Here is a 19715-nt window from a genome sequence, read left to right on the forward strand (position 1 = left end):
TTGACTGCATATTACAAGGTCCTGGGGTCGATTTCCGAGTCAATGGAATAATAAGTATTGCGGTTTCCATCAAACAATTCTTAGTACCACCACGGTTTCGCCCCTGTGCCTCGGAGAGCACGTTGACTGTTAAGCTGTCTGTCTTGCATCTGATCTCTTTCCGGTCGTGTCGGACTTGGCATCCCATCGGGCTATTAGGGTGACGGGTTGATGACTGTATCACAAAGGACGCTACTGCCTGTTCTTCGTTTTATGCGCTTAATCGCCTCCCGCGGGAAAGAGGAGGGATGGGGGCATCTGCATGCCGTCACCACAAGGCAAACTTGTTAGTTCTATCCATATTTATCTCTTGACAAACTTGAATCTGGCTCCAAGATGTTCGCGCATTTACTATGAAGTAAGGTCCTAAAAACGACATCTGAGCCCTTCTCGTAACTTATATCTGTCTGACTAGCTAAGATCTCAAGTAATGTACATAAGTTATAGATGAGTGGTAAATGTGGTCAACTCATTAAAAGCGCCTGCTACACTTTTATATGAAGTACGTAATAAATCTACTTACAGTGCATAGTCAGCGCAGTTGTATGTAGTTTAGGTTACATAAACTTGGTACAAAATGCAATTGTTGGACTGCTGGCTGAACTGGTTTCATGAAGAACTGTTAAGATAAGAGAACTTTCCAAGTGGAATCCAAATGGAATACGGCGTTGCCTGTAGGTACTTAGGTGGTCGCGTGGCTTAGACCGCCCGTTGCGGCCGACACTGCGCTATGCTAATTCAATTGTGTTATGAGAGCGGATAGCGGCGAGCGATACCATCGACTCCGCCCGCATTATCATAATAATGCGCGAGTCACCTCGCAGACGCGCCTTGACTGTGTCGACACGTTCAATATCTGATACACAACAAGAAAAAATATATCCTATTACGTTAACGTCACAGGAGAATATTGTTTTAAAAATGAAAACGTTTAGACCTAATGTTTTTATCAGATGACTATGAAATTAATCAAGTAAGGGAACGTGGGAGTATGCGCAGAAATCCACTGTTGATGGCGGATTCATTGAGGTATTTTTAAGGCCTAGTGCTCTCAATGTCAATCCAACCAATAGTTGTTTAATTTGATAAAAAAATTAAGGTTTAAATTTTTTTTTATTAAAACTTTACGTACACACAAATACAAGATTGTAGTAAAGTCACGAGAAGGCGCAATATAATCGATTTCAAGAAGTGTTAAAAATGGCGAAAGTTGGCGTTTCTCATGGAGAGGCAGCCGCGGGCGCCGCTCTCCGCAGTACTCACAGTTCTTGCCGACGATTACATTCATCTAGCAAGATGCAAATTGAATTATGGGACTTTTTGTGGCCATTCATTGTTTAATATCGCCGCTTTGTTCTTGTGCCGAACCGTAACTACGTGACGATTGAACATTCAGCGCCTTGTAATCGCTCGCTATCTCTCTAACCCGCGCGTGATTGTACTATTCCACTTGGTTCGTGACGGCAAATTACTGTGTTTTATTTTATTACTTACCTAATTATTGCTATTGTTCTGGAGAACCATATTCTTTATCTAACTTAGACTTTATTATGTTATTTGTTACGATGTCTATTATGGTTATCAATTTCGAAATATCACCCGTCAAAAACGTCTGAACGTTATTCTATACTACTCCATCAATTTTAATCAAATGCAAGGTTAGATTGTACGTACTATAATTACTTGTGAATAATAAACAGTATGGAAATAATTGCATCGTTATTTGATACAGAATTAATTGAGAACCAAAAGGTATGGAAAAAATTGCTGTGCATTTCCGAGTGTGAATTAAGTTACATATTGTTAATTTTAGTTTAGGTACTATCACTCATGAAATGAAGATGTTTTAATGTGCAGTTTAATTTTTCGAAAATATAACTATACCATAGACTTTCTGGAGCCCTTTGTCTCTAGGTTATTACGTGAAATGTCAAGTAAATTTTTCTTGTTTACCCTATTATACTGACATGTGCTACGCCGTATTTTTTCGTTTTAATTGTCTCAAATACAAAGATAAAACACATGGCATACCTTTAAGTCTTATTCTGGCTTCAATAAACGGCTTTAAAGCGACTAACTATAGAACTAAAGTGACTGACGGCATCGCCCTGCGGGAATATGTTCAGACCATTTTATTTGTTTGTTACTATCGCATAAATGGAGCTAATTATTATAATTTCAGTTAAAATTACTGGAATTATGTTGCTACCAAAAATACGTGAGTTTAACGATGTTTTCTCGGAACTGGGGAGACGCGCGGCCCAAGGCGATGTCGAGCTGCACGCAATGCTGTAAGAGTGATTTCGCAAGATAACCTTGAACTTATAGCTTCACTTTTAATTTTAAAGCTCTATGCGAGTTACTTAATACATTCAAATATTAATTCCGCCCTCTCAAAAAGGCGTAAAGAGATTGTAATTTAAGCAACGTTTTGGCGCTTACTGGAATCATAGCTTTGCAAAAATAATGATAGATCTACAAGATATGTAAAGTTATTGGTTTTTTGCGAATGATTCTAATTAAATATAATAATAAAACCACCAAGTGACTTTTTCCGTTGTTGAATTCGAATTCCTAATATTCTATCATAAAAGAACGAAAATTAATCTACTTCTTCTATTTACAAAGATAAATAAAAAGATAAAAAGATGAAACATGGAATAGAAATGGGGCGTGCAAAGGCGGTCTTATCTCTAAAGCGATCTTTTCCAGGCAACCTTTGACATTAAAAAAGACGACGAAAATGTATTTACTTCTTCTATTTACAAAGATAAATAACTTGGTTTCATTTGTTTGAAATTATATATTAATATATTTTATTCAATTTACATTAATATCGAACGCTCAAAGTTATTAGGATGATAACAAGTCTTAAGTAGATTTTTTTTTCTTTGCACATCTAGGCATAGATACGTAAAAAGTGTGGCCAGTGGAACAATATATTGAAGGTAAATCAAATTTGACGTTCGTTGTTTCCGAGAGAAAATGGTACTGTGATGAGATGTACTTTCCCTTCGCACACAACTTAAAACGTCAGTTTGTTTACATTCCATGTATCATCCGTTTGTTCTTACTTTAGTCAACGCAAAATTGGCAAAGTTATCTGGGTGAAATACAGAATAAGAATTCAAGTTTTCGACCTGCGTAGCGTAGTGGTGAGCGCTGAGGTTTTATAAGCGCGGAGGTGTCTGGGTCAATCCTCCGGGTTCCGGCAGGAGAAATTTGGGAATTTATAATGTTTGAATTTTCTCTGGTCTGGCAAACGTACCACCGTTCCAACAAAGACGTGCTGCCAAGAGATTTAGCGTTTCGGTACGATGTAGCGTAGAGACCGTTTAGGGGTATGGGTTTCCAATATCTGCTGTAACAGAGCAAAGTAAAAGTAATCTCTATCTCTCTCGATCTCAGCCTTAGTTTAAGCTTTATGAAATATGAAGAACTCGATCAAATGGTTGAAACGAATATTTATAACGCCACCATTGTATTCACAGGGGCACCTCGCCAGCTTCAGCTTCCTTTCACTTTATATAACAAAAATACTTAGGTTATACTTATAGTAATTTTACATTTCAGCCTAGCATTTATAATTATTTACTTTTGTATTTAGTTTTACACAGATCTCTTAACCAAACTATTTTGGTGTCTAATCTGTTGCACACAAATCTTGATAGGTCTAGAAGTAGGTATCCTCTCTGTAGGAACCATGCTCTCTGTAGAAAAGATAGAAAAACACTACTTTAGACCTTTAGCACAAAAGAATTTGCACCAATGCACTTCAGTTTAAAGAAAATGGACGATGTTTGCAGATTTGTGTACAACATAATTGGCCAGTAGGTACCCTTCATATAATATAGATTTTGTTTAGATTATAGACTTGTGGACTACGGAATTGGCACCATTTTCATGTCCGAAAGTATAAGTGCTGTGCTACCTTCTGTGTGAAAAAGGATATCAATATTTTTTTACCCGACTATTTAGTTTACTTTAGAAAATTATTGTAGCAGAAGTTGTAACAGAAGTGATATCACTATATGATAAAACAAAGGTTGGCCGAAGGGGATTCCTTGTTTCCACTTGGCCGTATGTTTTTTGTTGAGCCGCGGAACTGGTTTTTTGAATTGGTACTCCTATTATCTGGACACCGCCGGTGAAGGTCGGACGTTACTTTGAAAATTTGGAACAGATTCCGTCACGCAAAATATTGCTACGGGTTTTTATGACTTGCAACTCTGTTATAATTATGATGTCATTTATTTATTTTTTCTTTGATCACAAACTTTCGTAATAGGTATACAAGATATCTAGGTAGAAATATTATGTTTATTCATTTAGTTTATTGTTTATTCATTCTTGCGCTTATAACCAAAAATGCACTATTATAACCAAAAAAGAAAAAAAACAGTAGGAACCGTTTAGTTAAATCATTGATAAGTTTTGCAAGGTGTGATATAGGTATAGCCAGTAATTTAACAAATCAACATATATATTTATAACATAGTAATTTAAAAAAGAAACATTGCTTTACACGGACATAAATTGGTGATATCAATATATCGCCTAAAAATTGCAGAAAATTAATATTAGATTTACATTTGCATAAGTTTAAAGAATGTATCAAAACACAATTAATACATCGAGGTTACGATACCGTCAATGACTTTCTTAATGACTTGGAAGCAAGCCGCTCAACTTTCATCTCACACAAGATAGAACGATGATTGTTAAATTGGACAATGATGTTTGAAAAGAGCAACTGTTGAGTTCCTTGCCGACTTTTTCTCGGTGGAATCTGCCTTTCAGACCGGTGGTAGGTTGGTCACTTTAAACAGACAAACTATTTGAACGTAGTGTCGTTCAAATAGTTTTAAATCAATAAAAAAATGCATTTTTTAGCGTATTAAGTAGCACTAGCCCTATGGCCGCTAGTTACACCATACAAATGAACTTTCATAACATTTAAATCTAACGGAAATATACAACTAAATAACCAGACGCTTCTTTTTTTCTTCTCATAGTACCTACCTAAACTCTATTCTTACTTATTATACCCACTTTAAACTGCCTAAAAACGAATGCTTACACACCCCTCATTGGCGTCCGAAATAGTGTCTGCATATATAACTGTAGGTACTGTACTGTAGTACAGTACAAGATTTGAGTTTTTGAGTGTCGTGGCACTAAAATATCAGAGTGAAATCAAACTTATATTTATATATTTAAAGATCAAAATTTCCCACAAATCTACAAGCTTCCAGCAGAACGTTTGAAAATAAAAATCAAAAGAAAATTTTCTACTATAAACTGTAAGTAACTGTAACTGTAGTAAGTGATATTATATATTTGCACGCTAAAAAACGTGAAGTCGCTTTCGTGTACCGAAACTCAATACCGTCAAAGCAAAATGGATTGAATGTCCAGCTTTACAGTCCCAAGTTCTGATATCCTGTGTGTGTGTCTGGTTGGTTGTCTATATATTATAAGTATTTATGTACCCATAACATAAGCTACGCTTACTTTGGGGCTAGATGGAGATATGTGTATTGTCGATATTTATATTTATTTATTGTTTATATTGCCAAGAGCGCTTGATATAGCATTCTGGACTTATTTAAGCATTAAAACAAGGTGTCAGAATTCCATTTTACCCTGACGTTCCAAAATAATAATAGTTGAAATCGTCCTTCGATTGGAAGCGTACGGATCCTATACTAAGGGCACTGGTGGAAGCGTGAAACCGCGCTAGTTATAATGGTCATTAGACCGCTTCACGCGCCCACATGTCGGCCCCGGATTGTGTCGGCGAATTATTTATTTAAATGGAAATTATCGCCTTCGCTTGTGACGTCCGCTTTTCACGGGCATGTGTGTTTAATTTGACCGACATATGCGTTATTGGGGTTTAGTTTTTGTGACTCTGTGACCAGATTAAAATTTTGTCGCTCTATTGGTTCGGCGTTTTGTATCCAAAGTTAGTGAATACAACTCAGTAGTACTAACACTAAATTTTTTCGAACATGTCTTATTATGTAAACAATCATTCAGGTACTTTTTAATATAAAGATCGTATTCAAAATAATAATAGCATACAGTTATACCCCTTTTTATAAGAATAGGTACCTCTATTTATTTTATTTCTTTATATTTATTTCAACATATTATTTATTTTTCTTCGAAATTCTAAATTCAAATTTAAAATTCATTTATTTCAAGTAGGCCCAGTTTAAGTGACTATTGTAGTGACTACCACGGAAGGAAGATTCCACCGACAAGAGCCGGCAAGAAACTCAGCAGATTGTTCTCTTTCAACATTTAACTTAACTTCTAACTATACTCCACTCTTCTTTTTTTTCTTATTATATTTAACTTCTATTTTTAAAACTTACCTTAAATGAAAAGATTATTTACATACTAAGACAAGTTAGTTACAAAATGTACTATTTACTAAGTGGTACTTTTTATAAATCGTATGTCTGCAATTTCCAAATAACAAAGCTCACATTAATATATTGGAACTAATGATATAATACAATCAATTTTTTTTAAATAAACTGAGCCCTACCTAGTCTACTTACTATCACATAAAAACAACTGACGTTTATGGATCTCCTTCATTAAGGTCGGAAAAGGACTTTAAAATGAGTTCTATCCTGCTCCTATATACCTGCTGCAAAAAACGAAAAAAAAATTAAATTCTTAAGATTCAATCTGTTGACTAGACAATCATCTTAACCATGGTCCATGTGGTATAATGCATACCGCAATAATAATATAGGCAAGAGAGATACGTTGTCAGTTTAGCTTTAAATGTTTAAAATAGGTATGAAGTTCCTCCTGTCTTCAATAACGCAATTGCGTTAACACAATGGTGTTTTGCTGAATAATAATGTACGTTATAGGATCAAGGTAATTTTATAGGTCGTTGAAAACGCGTGGTTATATGTCAGGAAAGCCTACGCCGGCTCTTTTTGAACGTTCGCCGCAGGGCTTCGGTGGTCAATGGCCTACCTACCTTAACTTACTCACTTTCCACTTTCCTTTTTTCTTGCACAACCTCATTTCAAAGTTAAAAAATATATATGTACTATGAAAATAAATCTTAATTTGCTATACTCCGCGAAAAGCATGAGAATCTGTACGGTGTACTTAATTTATAATTTTTCCATTTTTATGCTTCAGACCAAACATATCTTCGGTGATGTACTCACTACGCACGTTTCACTAACATTATTTCTTATATAACATTACTTTTTTATTAATTTACAATAATTATTCTGTTATATTAACCAATAATTATATAACTTGTAGTTTAATACAAGTTAGCCCTTGACTGATATCACACCTAATGATTATTGATGATGCAGTCTAAGATCGAAGTGGGGTAACCTGTTACCTGCATGGCAGCTATATTAAACCCCTACGAATCGGTTGCCGGTTTCTACGTGACATCGTACCGGAACGCTGAATCGCTAAGCGGTACGTTTTGGTTCGTAGGGTCACGAACGGAGAGCGAACCAGAGTAACTTCAGAAAATATTGATTCCCAAATGGCCCTCGCAAAAACACTCCCAACAACAAATTATTCAATTCTACTAGCAAACCCTGCAAGTGCCCTATAACTATTTATACGTTGGTACGCACCTTGTAACGGACAGAAGTGTGTATTTAATAGCTCCTCCAACCATTTATATGTATACTAGATGCATATATACATTCTGACAAGTCTCGATGAACCCGCACCGCGGCGTTTCACACTCGGTCGCTTGCGTGTGGGTGGAAATGGTGGAATGGTGGTTAATGAGTAAATAATGTCCACACCCATTATCTTTTACTTAATCCGTAACTACCACAGATTTTACCTTGTTGAATACCTATAAGATTATATTTAGAGCTCCGTACCCAAAGGATGAAGCGGTGATGGGTATGGGTAAGGCTTTGGGGGAACTGGTTCGATTTCCAGCAAGCAACTCTTATTTTTATGGGCTTTGTGCGTTTTTAACTTAAGCAATTGACACTTGCTTTAACTGAGAAGGAAAGGATCGTCAGGAATCTCCAATTCTCAAGGGCGTGTGAATCCGCCTGCGTGGTGGTATATGGCCTAAACAATTCCCATACTCTGACCCGTCTCCTGTAGTAAGCCTCTTCCCCTCTTTCCCCCTACTTTCCCTAAATTATATTCATCATGTCATCATGTCTTAGCAGGTGGCTAATCATTTTCCTCTTCCGATTTCTATACTGCTAATAATATTTCTCTTTTCACCAACTCGTGCTTCAACATTAAATTAAAAATCAAATTTCAATGGGACTGAAGGCTTTTTTTTTAGTACAAAATACAACGAACGTCAGCTGTTTTTGTTTATGCTTATCTGTATAACTATACTGTGCCCGCAGAATCGATGGAATTCCCCCATCGAGTGTCAAATTGCTGGCGTCACAGCAACCCCTTTGCCCTGCTAATGTCGTCGCCCGTAATTAGGTTCTTTATTAAAGAAGAGTTTCGAATTATAGTGTAATTTGAGGCCACACTCTAATTGGACTCAAACAACCCAATAACTTGGTTAATTTTCATTTTTCACTATATCATATTAAGTATAGTTAAATGCTATTAATCCATGACCCTTATTCTTAGATTTTTGGCCATTGATTCGTTCCAAAGTGAACAGTTTTGTTTACAAAACCTAGTATAGATAAGAATTGTTCATTCTAGACTCGATACAATTCCCGGTTGAGAAATTAACTTTATATTGTCAAAGTCAAAAAACATCTTTATTCAAGTAGGCCCATAGGTGGCACTTTTGATGCGGACATAAGAATTACACGGTAGTGAGATGATGGCGATAACCACATTCGGAAACTTAAAACTAAAGCTACGAGGGTTCCAAACGCGTCCTGGTCTAAGAAGAAGCCCACAACAAACTTAGCCGGGTGTTTTTTTTTTGTTATCACCATCTCACAATGTCATTTTAAATTATTAGAAGAGCAACCTGGTTAGAGAAATAATTTACACCCAAGCTTTTTTATCGTTTACGTAGTCCTTTATACTATAATAGGACTTTTCTATAAGCTTACGTTTAATACAAACTTTGAACTTTTTAAGAGACATCTCCAAGATGTCAATTGGTAGTTTATTGTAGAATTGTATGCAATTTTGCTTATTAAAATTGCTTAATGGAAATACGATATTATGATTTTGTCAGATACACTTGTACGTTCCGTTATGTTAATAGATGAAACTAATTTCGCATGCAAATTTGAAGTCAGTTTAGACGTCAATAGCATACAATACGACATCATTTGTAGATGCGTTAGTTTGCATTAGAATAGAAGGGAGAGACGGGCGGTCAGAGCGTAGTGTTTCACCCGGAATTAACCGGATAATTCCGTAATTGTGCAATTAGATATCGACAATTTGCTTTAGGATTAACGATGTTGAATTATAACAACCGGATTTTTGTTCGCTATGAACGAAAGATAAAGAGGAATTATTAGCTACAGTAAACTACTGACAAATACGTGCAGCCAAGCGATTTAGCGTTGATGCCGCGAAGAAACCGATTGGGGTGCTATACCCTAAACATATGTCCTACTAGTATAAAGTATTTTTCTCTCTTTTTTTAATCGTAGTCTGTAAGTTTTAGTGTTATCTAATATCAGTTTTAGGTTATTTAAACAAATAGCAAAATAGTCTCATAGGCTGCCTCTATGTGAGTAATTTCTATGAATTATATAACAAATAAAAAAAACAGGTTTTATTTTTTGTCTGTGCACCACCAACCACCATTTCAACTCTTTCAATAGATAAACAGTAGTAATGTCTTCCTTACCCCCGATGTTAGTTTATAGTTTTTCTTACCTCCATATTTATTGGTTGGTGTAATAAGGAGTTATATTATTATAAAAGGTTGAACATATTAATATAAAACAATTTATTAACATGTTGAAACACTTGAGGCTTCGGAGTTAAGTAAAAAATTAGCAATTCGAATGATCACCGTGAACGTGAACTTCGATTATTAGAATCATTATTTTAAAAAATATAAATAAATATTTTAATTTTATTTGTTCTCTGCTATTTATCTTTTGACACACTATAACTTTTACAATATTACCTATTCACTTAATATTCTATAGGGATTGAACGGCACTTACTATTTGATATGTTAGCCACCCTATCCCCATTTCTTAATATTTAAAGGACTTCATCTTATAATATGAACATAACGTAATAATACAAACACAAAAGATAAAGACCGATGTCGAAAAATATTAGGTCATAAGTATAGTTATGAGTTTTATGAAATACAATTTTCTCTGTAACGACTCCACGATCATCTTAATAACACGTCGAGGGCTAAGCGTTTCGCTTGAATATTCATTTCGGTCATCATAATTTTGGTAGATAATTTAAAATTATCCCATCTGAGCCGCCAACATCAGATATGCCTCGGTATCACGATTTATTTTTCTCACATTAATTTATTGTGTTAAGCCATTGCAGTATATTTTTTTATCGTCAATAAATTTTGCTGAAGTTAAAATATAAAATTTAAATGCAAATATAAAATCGTGCTTAAAAAAAAACGGCAAGTGCGTGGCGACTCTTTCACACTGAATGTTGAGTCAAAACAAGTTAAAAATATCACATATATACCTACGCAAGCTTTTAGGAATATTATAGGTACCACAATATAATTCAATGAAATTAGGGATGTCACACGTGCACGAGTTTTGAACTTGTAGACCATAAACTACATGTTACTAGAAACAAAACTGTTTTGTTTCTAGTCTTGTAAAATGATAAGTACGAAATCGCCAAAAGAGGGTTTTATAAGCGCTTTAACTTTAAAATGATGGTTTTTTTGATAAACATTTTTAGAGTCTCTAAAGCATTTCTTGTCGCATGTCAAAAAAATTTAGGCATTTTTGTAAAAATAATTCATGGCGGCACCTTTTTTATTTTACACCATGCACTTTTTTATTAGCTTAGGCATTAGTTAGTGAGACATGCGCTTCTAAAATCGTTCTCAACTCTACGGTGGAAAATATGGTAGTAGTAGGGACGTGAAAGACTTTCAAATAATTGGTTTTAATAAGATATGATGGACATCTAGTGTTTGAGTTCTTATAGTAATATTCTCTTCGTAAGTGTGAACGGTAATATTTGCTCTTTCCTCGCCAATTATTTATTATTTTTTTTGGATATTTATTACCGTAGCGATATACTTTATCCATTTCAAAATATTTTATTTTATTTATTAATAAAATCAATATTAGTACGGCATTTTTAGAAGTTATCGCACACTTAATCTGCCATATAATCCACAGTACCGTTATTACATACTCAGTTCGATATTATAGTATACAAACAGAGTATAGAACGTATTAAATAGGCATTGATTAAGTTAATAACTCCCGTCTCTAGTTAATAGCAAAACCTGACCGCAATTTTAGTAATTCGATTTATTGCCCGACTTAAACGCATCCGGCAAACGTAATTTACTTTACGTAGAGGTTTCTTTACACTGAGATAGATTTAGAAAAAAAAAACAACCTTTTAAAGCTGAAGCAATATAATAGCTTTTATAAACAAAGTTATAAATATTTTTTACAGACAATTGTCTAAAACAATATCGTTAATCAAATAAAAATAATAAACTCGACTATTGCGGTGTTGAGTTTATTACCTAGACTAGCTGGGGATTGTAGGTACATTTTTTTTCTTTATTGCAGTTTAACCACCTAAATAACCTTGGTGCATTTATAAAACTAATCGTACTATGATGTAAAAATGCATGGAACCAAAATATATATATATGACACGTAAATATAAATAATACGTCTAATAATTAAAAATTCAGGTGTGTGTGAGTGCACAAAACTTGAAAAGTATAAAAAAACCATATGTTTACTAATCATTTCTTATAAGTTTTGCAAAATAATCGATATGAAAGCAACACTAGTTTAACAAAGTTTTCTTATAACCTTAAGAAATGAAAAAGCGTGAACTGCAATAAAATATAATTACATAAACATAAAAAAATATTTACAAAATAAATAAGTTCAATTTATCAACCTTACACGTATTTTAGCTTGTTTTTGTAGATAGCTTACCTTATTTTCTATAAAAAATATAACGATACATGATATTGATGCTCGAAAAGCGTATTGTTCTTTACCTGATCCCATACACCAATTTCGTGCTCACGTAAGGTGATTTCGTTTTATTCCGGCTCGTGTTTTTTATGACAATGATCTTCGTCATTTTTGACAAGGAAAAGGCCATCAAATAATGCGACGGCCGGCGCCGAGCTGTCGGCTGTGGGCTCATCCGCGCTTTGATCCAATCTGGTGGTTTGGAGAGTTGACGACCAATTACCTATATCATTCTGACCCGCGCCCAAATGGAGCATAATGCCTAGGGTAATTATGACTTCAGCCATCTCACTGGCGTACCGGCATTATCTTTAAATTGCTGTGACGTAGGTGTATTTTTACTCAACTGCACTAAAATGAGAATAATGTTATTGTCATGTATGGTGTGTATCTATGTATCCTCTATTCATTTAACTCAAGATGTAGGGCTGAGTGAGATAGATTTAAATGATGCCAGACCGCTCTCTCCAAAACGGCTTATGTGAATAATTCAGTATTTGGTATTAAAAGTCAAAAAAAGTCAAAAGTCAAAAATATCTTTATTCAAGTAGGCCCATAGGTGGCACTTTTGATGCGTACATAAGAATTACAGGGTAGTGAGATGATGGCGATAACCACATTCGTAAACTTAAAACTAAAGCTACGAGGGTTCCAAACGCGTCCTGGTCTAAAAAGAAGCCCACAACAAACTTAGCCGGGTGTTTTTTTTTGTTATCACCATCTCACAATGTCATTTTAAATCATTAGAAGAGCAACCTGGTTAGAGCAATAATTTTCACCCAAGCCTTTTTATCGTTTACGTAGTCCTTTTTACTATAATAGGACTTTTCTATAAGCTTATGTTTAATACAAACTTTGAACTTTTTAAGAGACATCTCCAAGATGTCAATTGGTAGTTTATTGTAGAATTGTATTGTATTGTATTAAAATGCTTTTAGGTTAATATGACGTCGAATTTTAGCACCTATCCTACATTTATACCTGTGTGGTATAAAAACTAAATATTCAAGCCATAATGAGATCCAGGAGGTACTGCTACTGGGCAATATAAAATATAATGGGTATTTGGATACAATTAATGTACAAAGAATATACTATACAGTACAATAATAAAGACTATACTGAAGATAGTCCTACTTTCGTCAATTAATGCTGTAAAAATTGCGTTTATTTGTATACCGAAATACAAATAAAATCAAGCCGTAAAGAGTACTAAGTACTGAGAAATATAAGTCAAATATAGTAGGTATTTGAATGCAATGAATGTAAAATAATATAGACTATACAGTACAATAATATAGGCTTTACTAAAGATAGTCCTACGGGTGACAGACGCTACATTTATCAGATGATTGGAATTAAGAACTACCGCGCAGAAATATCACACATAAAAACCGCGCTTTTGTGGACAAACCTGAGAATTTCTGTTATTTATGAACTTGTACAGCTGAACTTACATGAATGTATCTATTTCTTCCATAAGTTCAACAAACGTTTTATCTACAACGTACAGAAATTAAAAAGAACCAAGCAAAAAAAACTCATCTCTTTCAATTTACATTCTAACCTACACGTTACACATCACGTCTCCAGTCATCGAGGCAATTTGGTAGAGCTTTATTATTTTTTTATGGTAATCGTAATTGTCGCAGGGTTAATTAAGAATGCCGCCATATTTGTAACGGCTTATATTACTGACTGATATGGAGTTATTACTTAGTGTAATTTACATTAGATATCACGTACTATCTGTAGCGTGCAGTTTGAAAATGTATAGGTACTATCCATTTTTATTATGCAACCAAACGATATTTTTATTAGTTTTAGAGTGAAGTACGTTTTAAAAATATTAAAAAAAAACCCTTATTATAATATTATTATGATGGAAAGTAGTATAGGCTTTTTATCCTACAAAAACAAACGGTTCTCAGGGAAATAATAAACGCGGACTTAGACCGCGGGCAACAGTACATATCGTCACCTAGTAAGAAAACACTGCTGTTACACAATATCTTTTTTTTTTTGTTTATATTTTAATGAGTCACGTTTTAATTTTAAATTTAACTAGACAATTACAACTCACCTATGTAATTTTCTTCACTGAGAGATTTTTTTTTTTAATGCTTAACTAAAACTGTAGACATGTATTACGATACATATACATTTTGTATATGTACATTTTGTATATGTATCGTAATAAATTCGAATTAGATCTCAGTTCTAACAAGTAGTAGAACTCGATCGAAATCGACAGTTGTAAGGCCGCGCGCACATTGCGGCGACAGCTGCGCCAATCACAATGTACTGGGCGTGGCCGTGCGCCCCGTCCCGGCCGAGTCGTGATCCCCGGATTATATTATTGCGTACAATGAAGCTTTTTTATCGAGCCTTTGTCTCATATTAGGGTGAAATATCCGGTCGGATGTTCCTTCTCTGCTCTTTATTGAACGAAATGAATACCGACGGAAGGATTGTTTGTAATTTATGCACATATTCTTTCGCTGTGACAGACGACTTATATAGCGTTGTGTGATGGAATATAAGAAAATAGCTTTGCCCGTAAGCTTATCCACGTGCATTGTATCGCTACCCACTATTAATGCGATAAATATGAAAATTGCTGCTTCCAGAAAGAAGCATAAAAACTTTCGCATTCTTAATATAAGTAGGTTTGATAAAAGATATCTATAAAGCACCACGTCAGTTAACTGGATACTAAATTACATCAAAATCTGTTAAGCCATTATAGTGAGCTTGTAAAATTATCACACTACATATTCTATTGGAGCTGTGTATTTTGAAATCAAAGTGCGTGCATACAAAAATGTACAATGGAAAATCGACAACAGACAGTATTTATTAATTACGACGTCCCGCGGCGAGCGGTAGCGGTCGGGAGCTGTCACCGATCTACTTAATTGTAAAAACGCTACCTATAAACTTCTTACGATTTATTTATATGGTTTTTGTATACCCGCAGGCCTAATTTGAGCACTGCTGTATTAGTTCACATATAAATTAGGTCATAAATCAGAAGCAGTCCTTTCTCACGGTTCCATAATTAAAGCTAAATAAAAATACATTCAATATTAATTTTATGTGTTCTTTCTTTACAGGAACACCCGAGCTTACGCGGCACGCCTTTGGCGATGCTTGCGGCTCAGTGCAACAAGCTTTCGAGTAAATCACCTCCGCCACTAGCTGACGCGGCTGTCGGCAAAGGATTCCATCCATGGAAGAAGAGTCCCGGCACTCACTCGCCGCCCGGTGGGGGCATCGCACCACGGTCACAACCACCAGCGTGTGCTTCATACGCGCGCGCACCAACGTCATGCTCTGCAGCCCCTGGTTATGGCAACGACCTTTACTTCCCCTCATCTGGTGATCAACTTCTTGGTAAAAGTGAATCGAGCGCAAGTCTCGGCTCTATGTACTCAAGGCATCCATATGAATCTTGGCCATTTAACGTTGGAACTGGAGGCAGCCAACTTAAAGCAGCTGAAATGGGCGGTGTTAGCGCCGTGGGTAGCACTTGGTGGGATGTACACAGTGGGTGGCTCGACGTAGGAGGGCAGATGGCCAATTATGCCGGACAAGATTATTCCCAGTTGACACATTCGCTTTCGGGTGGAGCCCACTTACTCCCTCCAGCACCTCACCTGTTACAAGATGCTTACAAGTCCGTACTACCAACTCAAGGATCGTTTGGTCTCCATGGACCTGGTTCTCCTGCACCAACGGCCCAGGCGCCATCTCCTAGATCACAAAGAAGATACGCTGGTCGGGCCACATGCGACTGTCCCAATTGTCAAGAGGCCGAACGTCTTGGTCCCGCCGGCGCACACCTCCGAAAGAAAAATATTCACAGTTGTCATATACCCGGATGCGGTAAAGTGTACGGAAAGACGTCCCACCTAAAAGCTCACTTACGCTGGCACACTGGTGAAAGACCTTTCGTATGCAACTGGCTATTTTGCGGTAAAAGGTTTACGCGATCAGATGAATTACAGCGGCATTTACGAACGCACACAGGTGAGAAGAGGTTTGCCTGTCCAGTTTGCAATAAGCGTTTCATGCGATCCGATCACCTAGCAAAGCATGTAAAGACACATAACGGAGGCAAGAAAGGTAGTTCAGATTCTTGTTCAGATTCAGAGGAGAATAGCCAGGGAGAAAGTGGTATAGGAAGTCGGTCGCCAGAGCATCCACTAGATGTGAAGCCGGGGACACTGGTGTGACGCGGGGGCGCGGCGCTGACCGTGCCGCATCATACGTCGCTGCTGTGATATCTCTGGCCGTGCGAGACCCCGCTGCCACCGCCTCCGCCTGTACATAGCCAACATATCAAACACTGTTTAACGACAATCTGTAGTGATGAATTGAAGACTTAGCAGTGTGAACGCTGCCTTATAGTGAATTGTGGTGAGACTTGAAAGTGTACAGTATAGAAATAGATATTATTAAATATTGTCTATTAATAGTTATAACTGGATATTATATTGTAATTGATGAATAGAGTAAGTAGAACCGCACTCTTAGTCCAAAATCGCAGTTGTAATTTATTTAAATAATTACAGTATAGACTTAAGGTTGATTCATGCTAAGCCATACACGTACCGTGCAGCCGTGTCAGGGCTCGAACTTTCGAATAGTTTTGCACCCGGAAGGGGCAGCGACGCGACCAGCCCTTGTATTGTGTCCCCAACTTTCTGATAGTTGCTTAATTCAACGCCATACAAAATTTGCCACTGGCAAATCATGTCTGTAATAATATACGATCGATAATCAACCTGCCAGAGGGGTTATACAATAAGACAGCTGGTGTAGATACGACATTTGTTCATATAAAAATATGTTGAATATTTCTATAAGGATATTTTACGTAAGACATAAGCACTAGTCGTAGTAGAAGTAGTAGTATTAGTTATTACTACTAGTACTACTAGTACACGGCATGCATCGCACGCGTGCACTGTCTAAAATGATTCGACCTTTATTCATATTGTAAAGATAGATTATTAATATTTCTATAATAATTACCTCAGCAAATCACAATAGCAAATTGTATTTATATTATATATTTTTTGTCTATACCTAATATAAATAATTGTTAATTTGTAAATTACATTTCAAAGAATTTTATGTAAAAACACATTGTTAAAATAATCTGCAGATTCAAAGCAAAATATTGTAATAATTTTATCTGTAAAATTTTTAAAGTTTTTAATTATTCATTTCTACAGTATGTTTTGATCGCTGAAGATTTAGCGAAATACGATTATCTAAATATTATTTTTATTTAAATTTGTTTTTATTACATGAACACAGTAGGTACTATCTCAACACACAAGGTATCCTCGTTCTGATTTTTGCAGTAAAATTTTTAGAATTGAAATCTAACAATTAGATACCGAGAATTATGGCGTTTATATTGATAAAAACCATTGAACTTTTATCTTTTTCATATTTGAAGTAAACACTTATGTATTTCTTAATGTATAACCAATTGCCTTTATAAAAAAAATATTTATTATATTATAAAAAATCTGACAAACCATTAAGGAAATAACAGTCCTATGAGGGTTGTTTTAAACAATTTTCAATCAATAAACAAAAGGAAATAACTTATTTATTTCATACAAATTAATCAATAAATGAGTGATTGGTGCAAAATTCAATTTCAACATTCAAAAAGTGCTATTTTAGCTAAGACAAAAATCTGTAAATTAATTTTGTTTGATTACCATAGTATTAGTGAACAATATTGTGCAACTGAAAATTCCCGATAGTATGATTTTAAAATGAATATATTTTCCGAGTGAAATTTGCATTTTTACTACATTTTATTATTCATTATGATAATATGATTTATTGATAAAATTCTCAATGCATGTAGTTAATAAAAAGTGCTATTTTAGCTTAGAAGTAAATAAACTGTAAATTTCTATTTGTTATATTGTGTACAAAATTGTGCGAATTAAAATGCCTGATAATATGATTTTATAAAAATTGAAAATATATATTTTCCGAGTGGAATTTGCATTTTTATTTTATTTTACCATCCGATAAGATCTTTTATATATTTCAAATGTTCCACATCACTGTACCTAAACGTCTTACTTAAGTAACGTTGTAGATATATACTGAGGTATTTTTGTTATTATGAAACTGATCAATATTTTTGATAAGATACGCAAGAAATCAATGCACAAGCGACATGTATCGTGCATAATAAATATGTTATAGTTTGAACAAACAACTCAAAAACTAATCAACTTAGAGGTAAAATTGAAATAAATACAGTAGGTATTTATTTATATAAAGTTGGCTTAAATTTTCTATATCAAGAGATGCAGATAATATAAATGTTATGCAATAATAATCGCACGTACCTGGGTCATCGTCATCATCATATCAACCCATTACGGCCCACAACAGGGCATGGGTCTCCTCCAACAATGAGAAGGTGTTAAGGCCATGGTCCACCACGCTCGCCCAGTACGGATTGGTGGAATCTACACACCTTTGAGAGTTTTGTGGAGTGTCAGGAACAGTCAGGCATGCAGGTTGATGATATTTTCCTACACCGTTTAAGCAAGTGATATTTTAATTGCTTGCAACGCAGATAACTTATAAAAGTTAGAGGTGCGCGCTGGGATTCTAACTCTGCCTCCCGAAATTGTAGTCGAAGTCCTACCAACTGGGCTATTACCGCTTCGTACTTGGGTACCGACTAATCTAAATCACTTGGCACAAAAATACGATTTTTCAAACCGTCAGTTGTTGGTCTACAGGCGTATATTCTTAGTTGGGCATACACCTGCGAGTTAGCTGTGCGATGCGATGATTGTAAGATGCGAAACTCTATGTCCTTTTCCATCAATGCTAAGCGGATATTTGTTAATAGCTTTGCACACAGCTTCGTGTTTAGCCCTTCTTTGAACCACCTTATTTTGAATACTAACTCGTAATGGGTTATAAGTTATAAGTATAGGGGGAGAGTGTGGAAATAGTTTGAAATTTGTCTGTAATTTTTCATGTCAAACTATGCAACTTGCTGATTAGTCTTTTAGTAAAAAAAGGAAAGTCGTGTTTTTTAAAATGTTGTTTTTTTTAATATCACCAATTCTGACATCCCCCGTTAAACAATATACCCAAAATAGACTCACCTGCTGTCATAAATATAATAATTTGTTTACGGGAAGTTGTGAGTCCTACTTAACTCAAGAATACCCCGAAAGAGTAAAATTTCGTCAAGAGCAGTGCAGTTCTTATGTCAAATAAGCATGCATAGTTTTTAAAACAAAATATCTCAGGCAAATCGCTGTTTTCGCAAAGCTAGGTAGATATAATGCCTAGTGACCCGTTTTTAAATTACACATTATGTAGCCTACCGATTTTTTTTTACAAAGTTACCGCTAACTGGATTATAAATATTATATAACGAAATCCAATTTTATGAAGAAGCATGTTTTACATTGACAACCATGAGATATTAAACCCAAGTGGTTTTTATGCAGTGTTTGA

General features: G+C 35.3%; 1 protein-coding gene across 1 annotated transcript in view; it reads left to right on the forward strand.

Annotated features, from left to right (window-relative positions):
* LOC120624519 (transcription factor Sp9) overlaps window positions 1-17153 on the forward strand; it is a 55945-nt gene extending 38792 nt beyond the window's left edge. The window contains exon 2 of the mRNA XM_039891115.1: window positions 15305-17153. Within this exon, the coding sequence (XP_039747049.1) occupies window positions 15305-16426 (1122 nt within the window). The 3' untranslated portion in view covers window positions 16427-17153. The remainder of the gene's footprint in view (window positions 1-15304) is intronic.
* Window positions 17154-19715: the final 2562 nt, after the last annotated feature.

This window comes from Pararge aegeria, chromosome 6, assembly GCF_905163445.1.
Source record: "Pararge aegeria chromosome 6, ilParAegt1.1, whole genome shotgun sequence".
Taxonomy (NCBI): Eukaryota; Metazoa; Arthropoda; class Insecta; order Lepidoptera; family Nymphalidae; genus Pararge; species Pararge aegeria.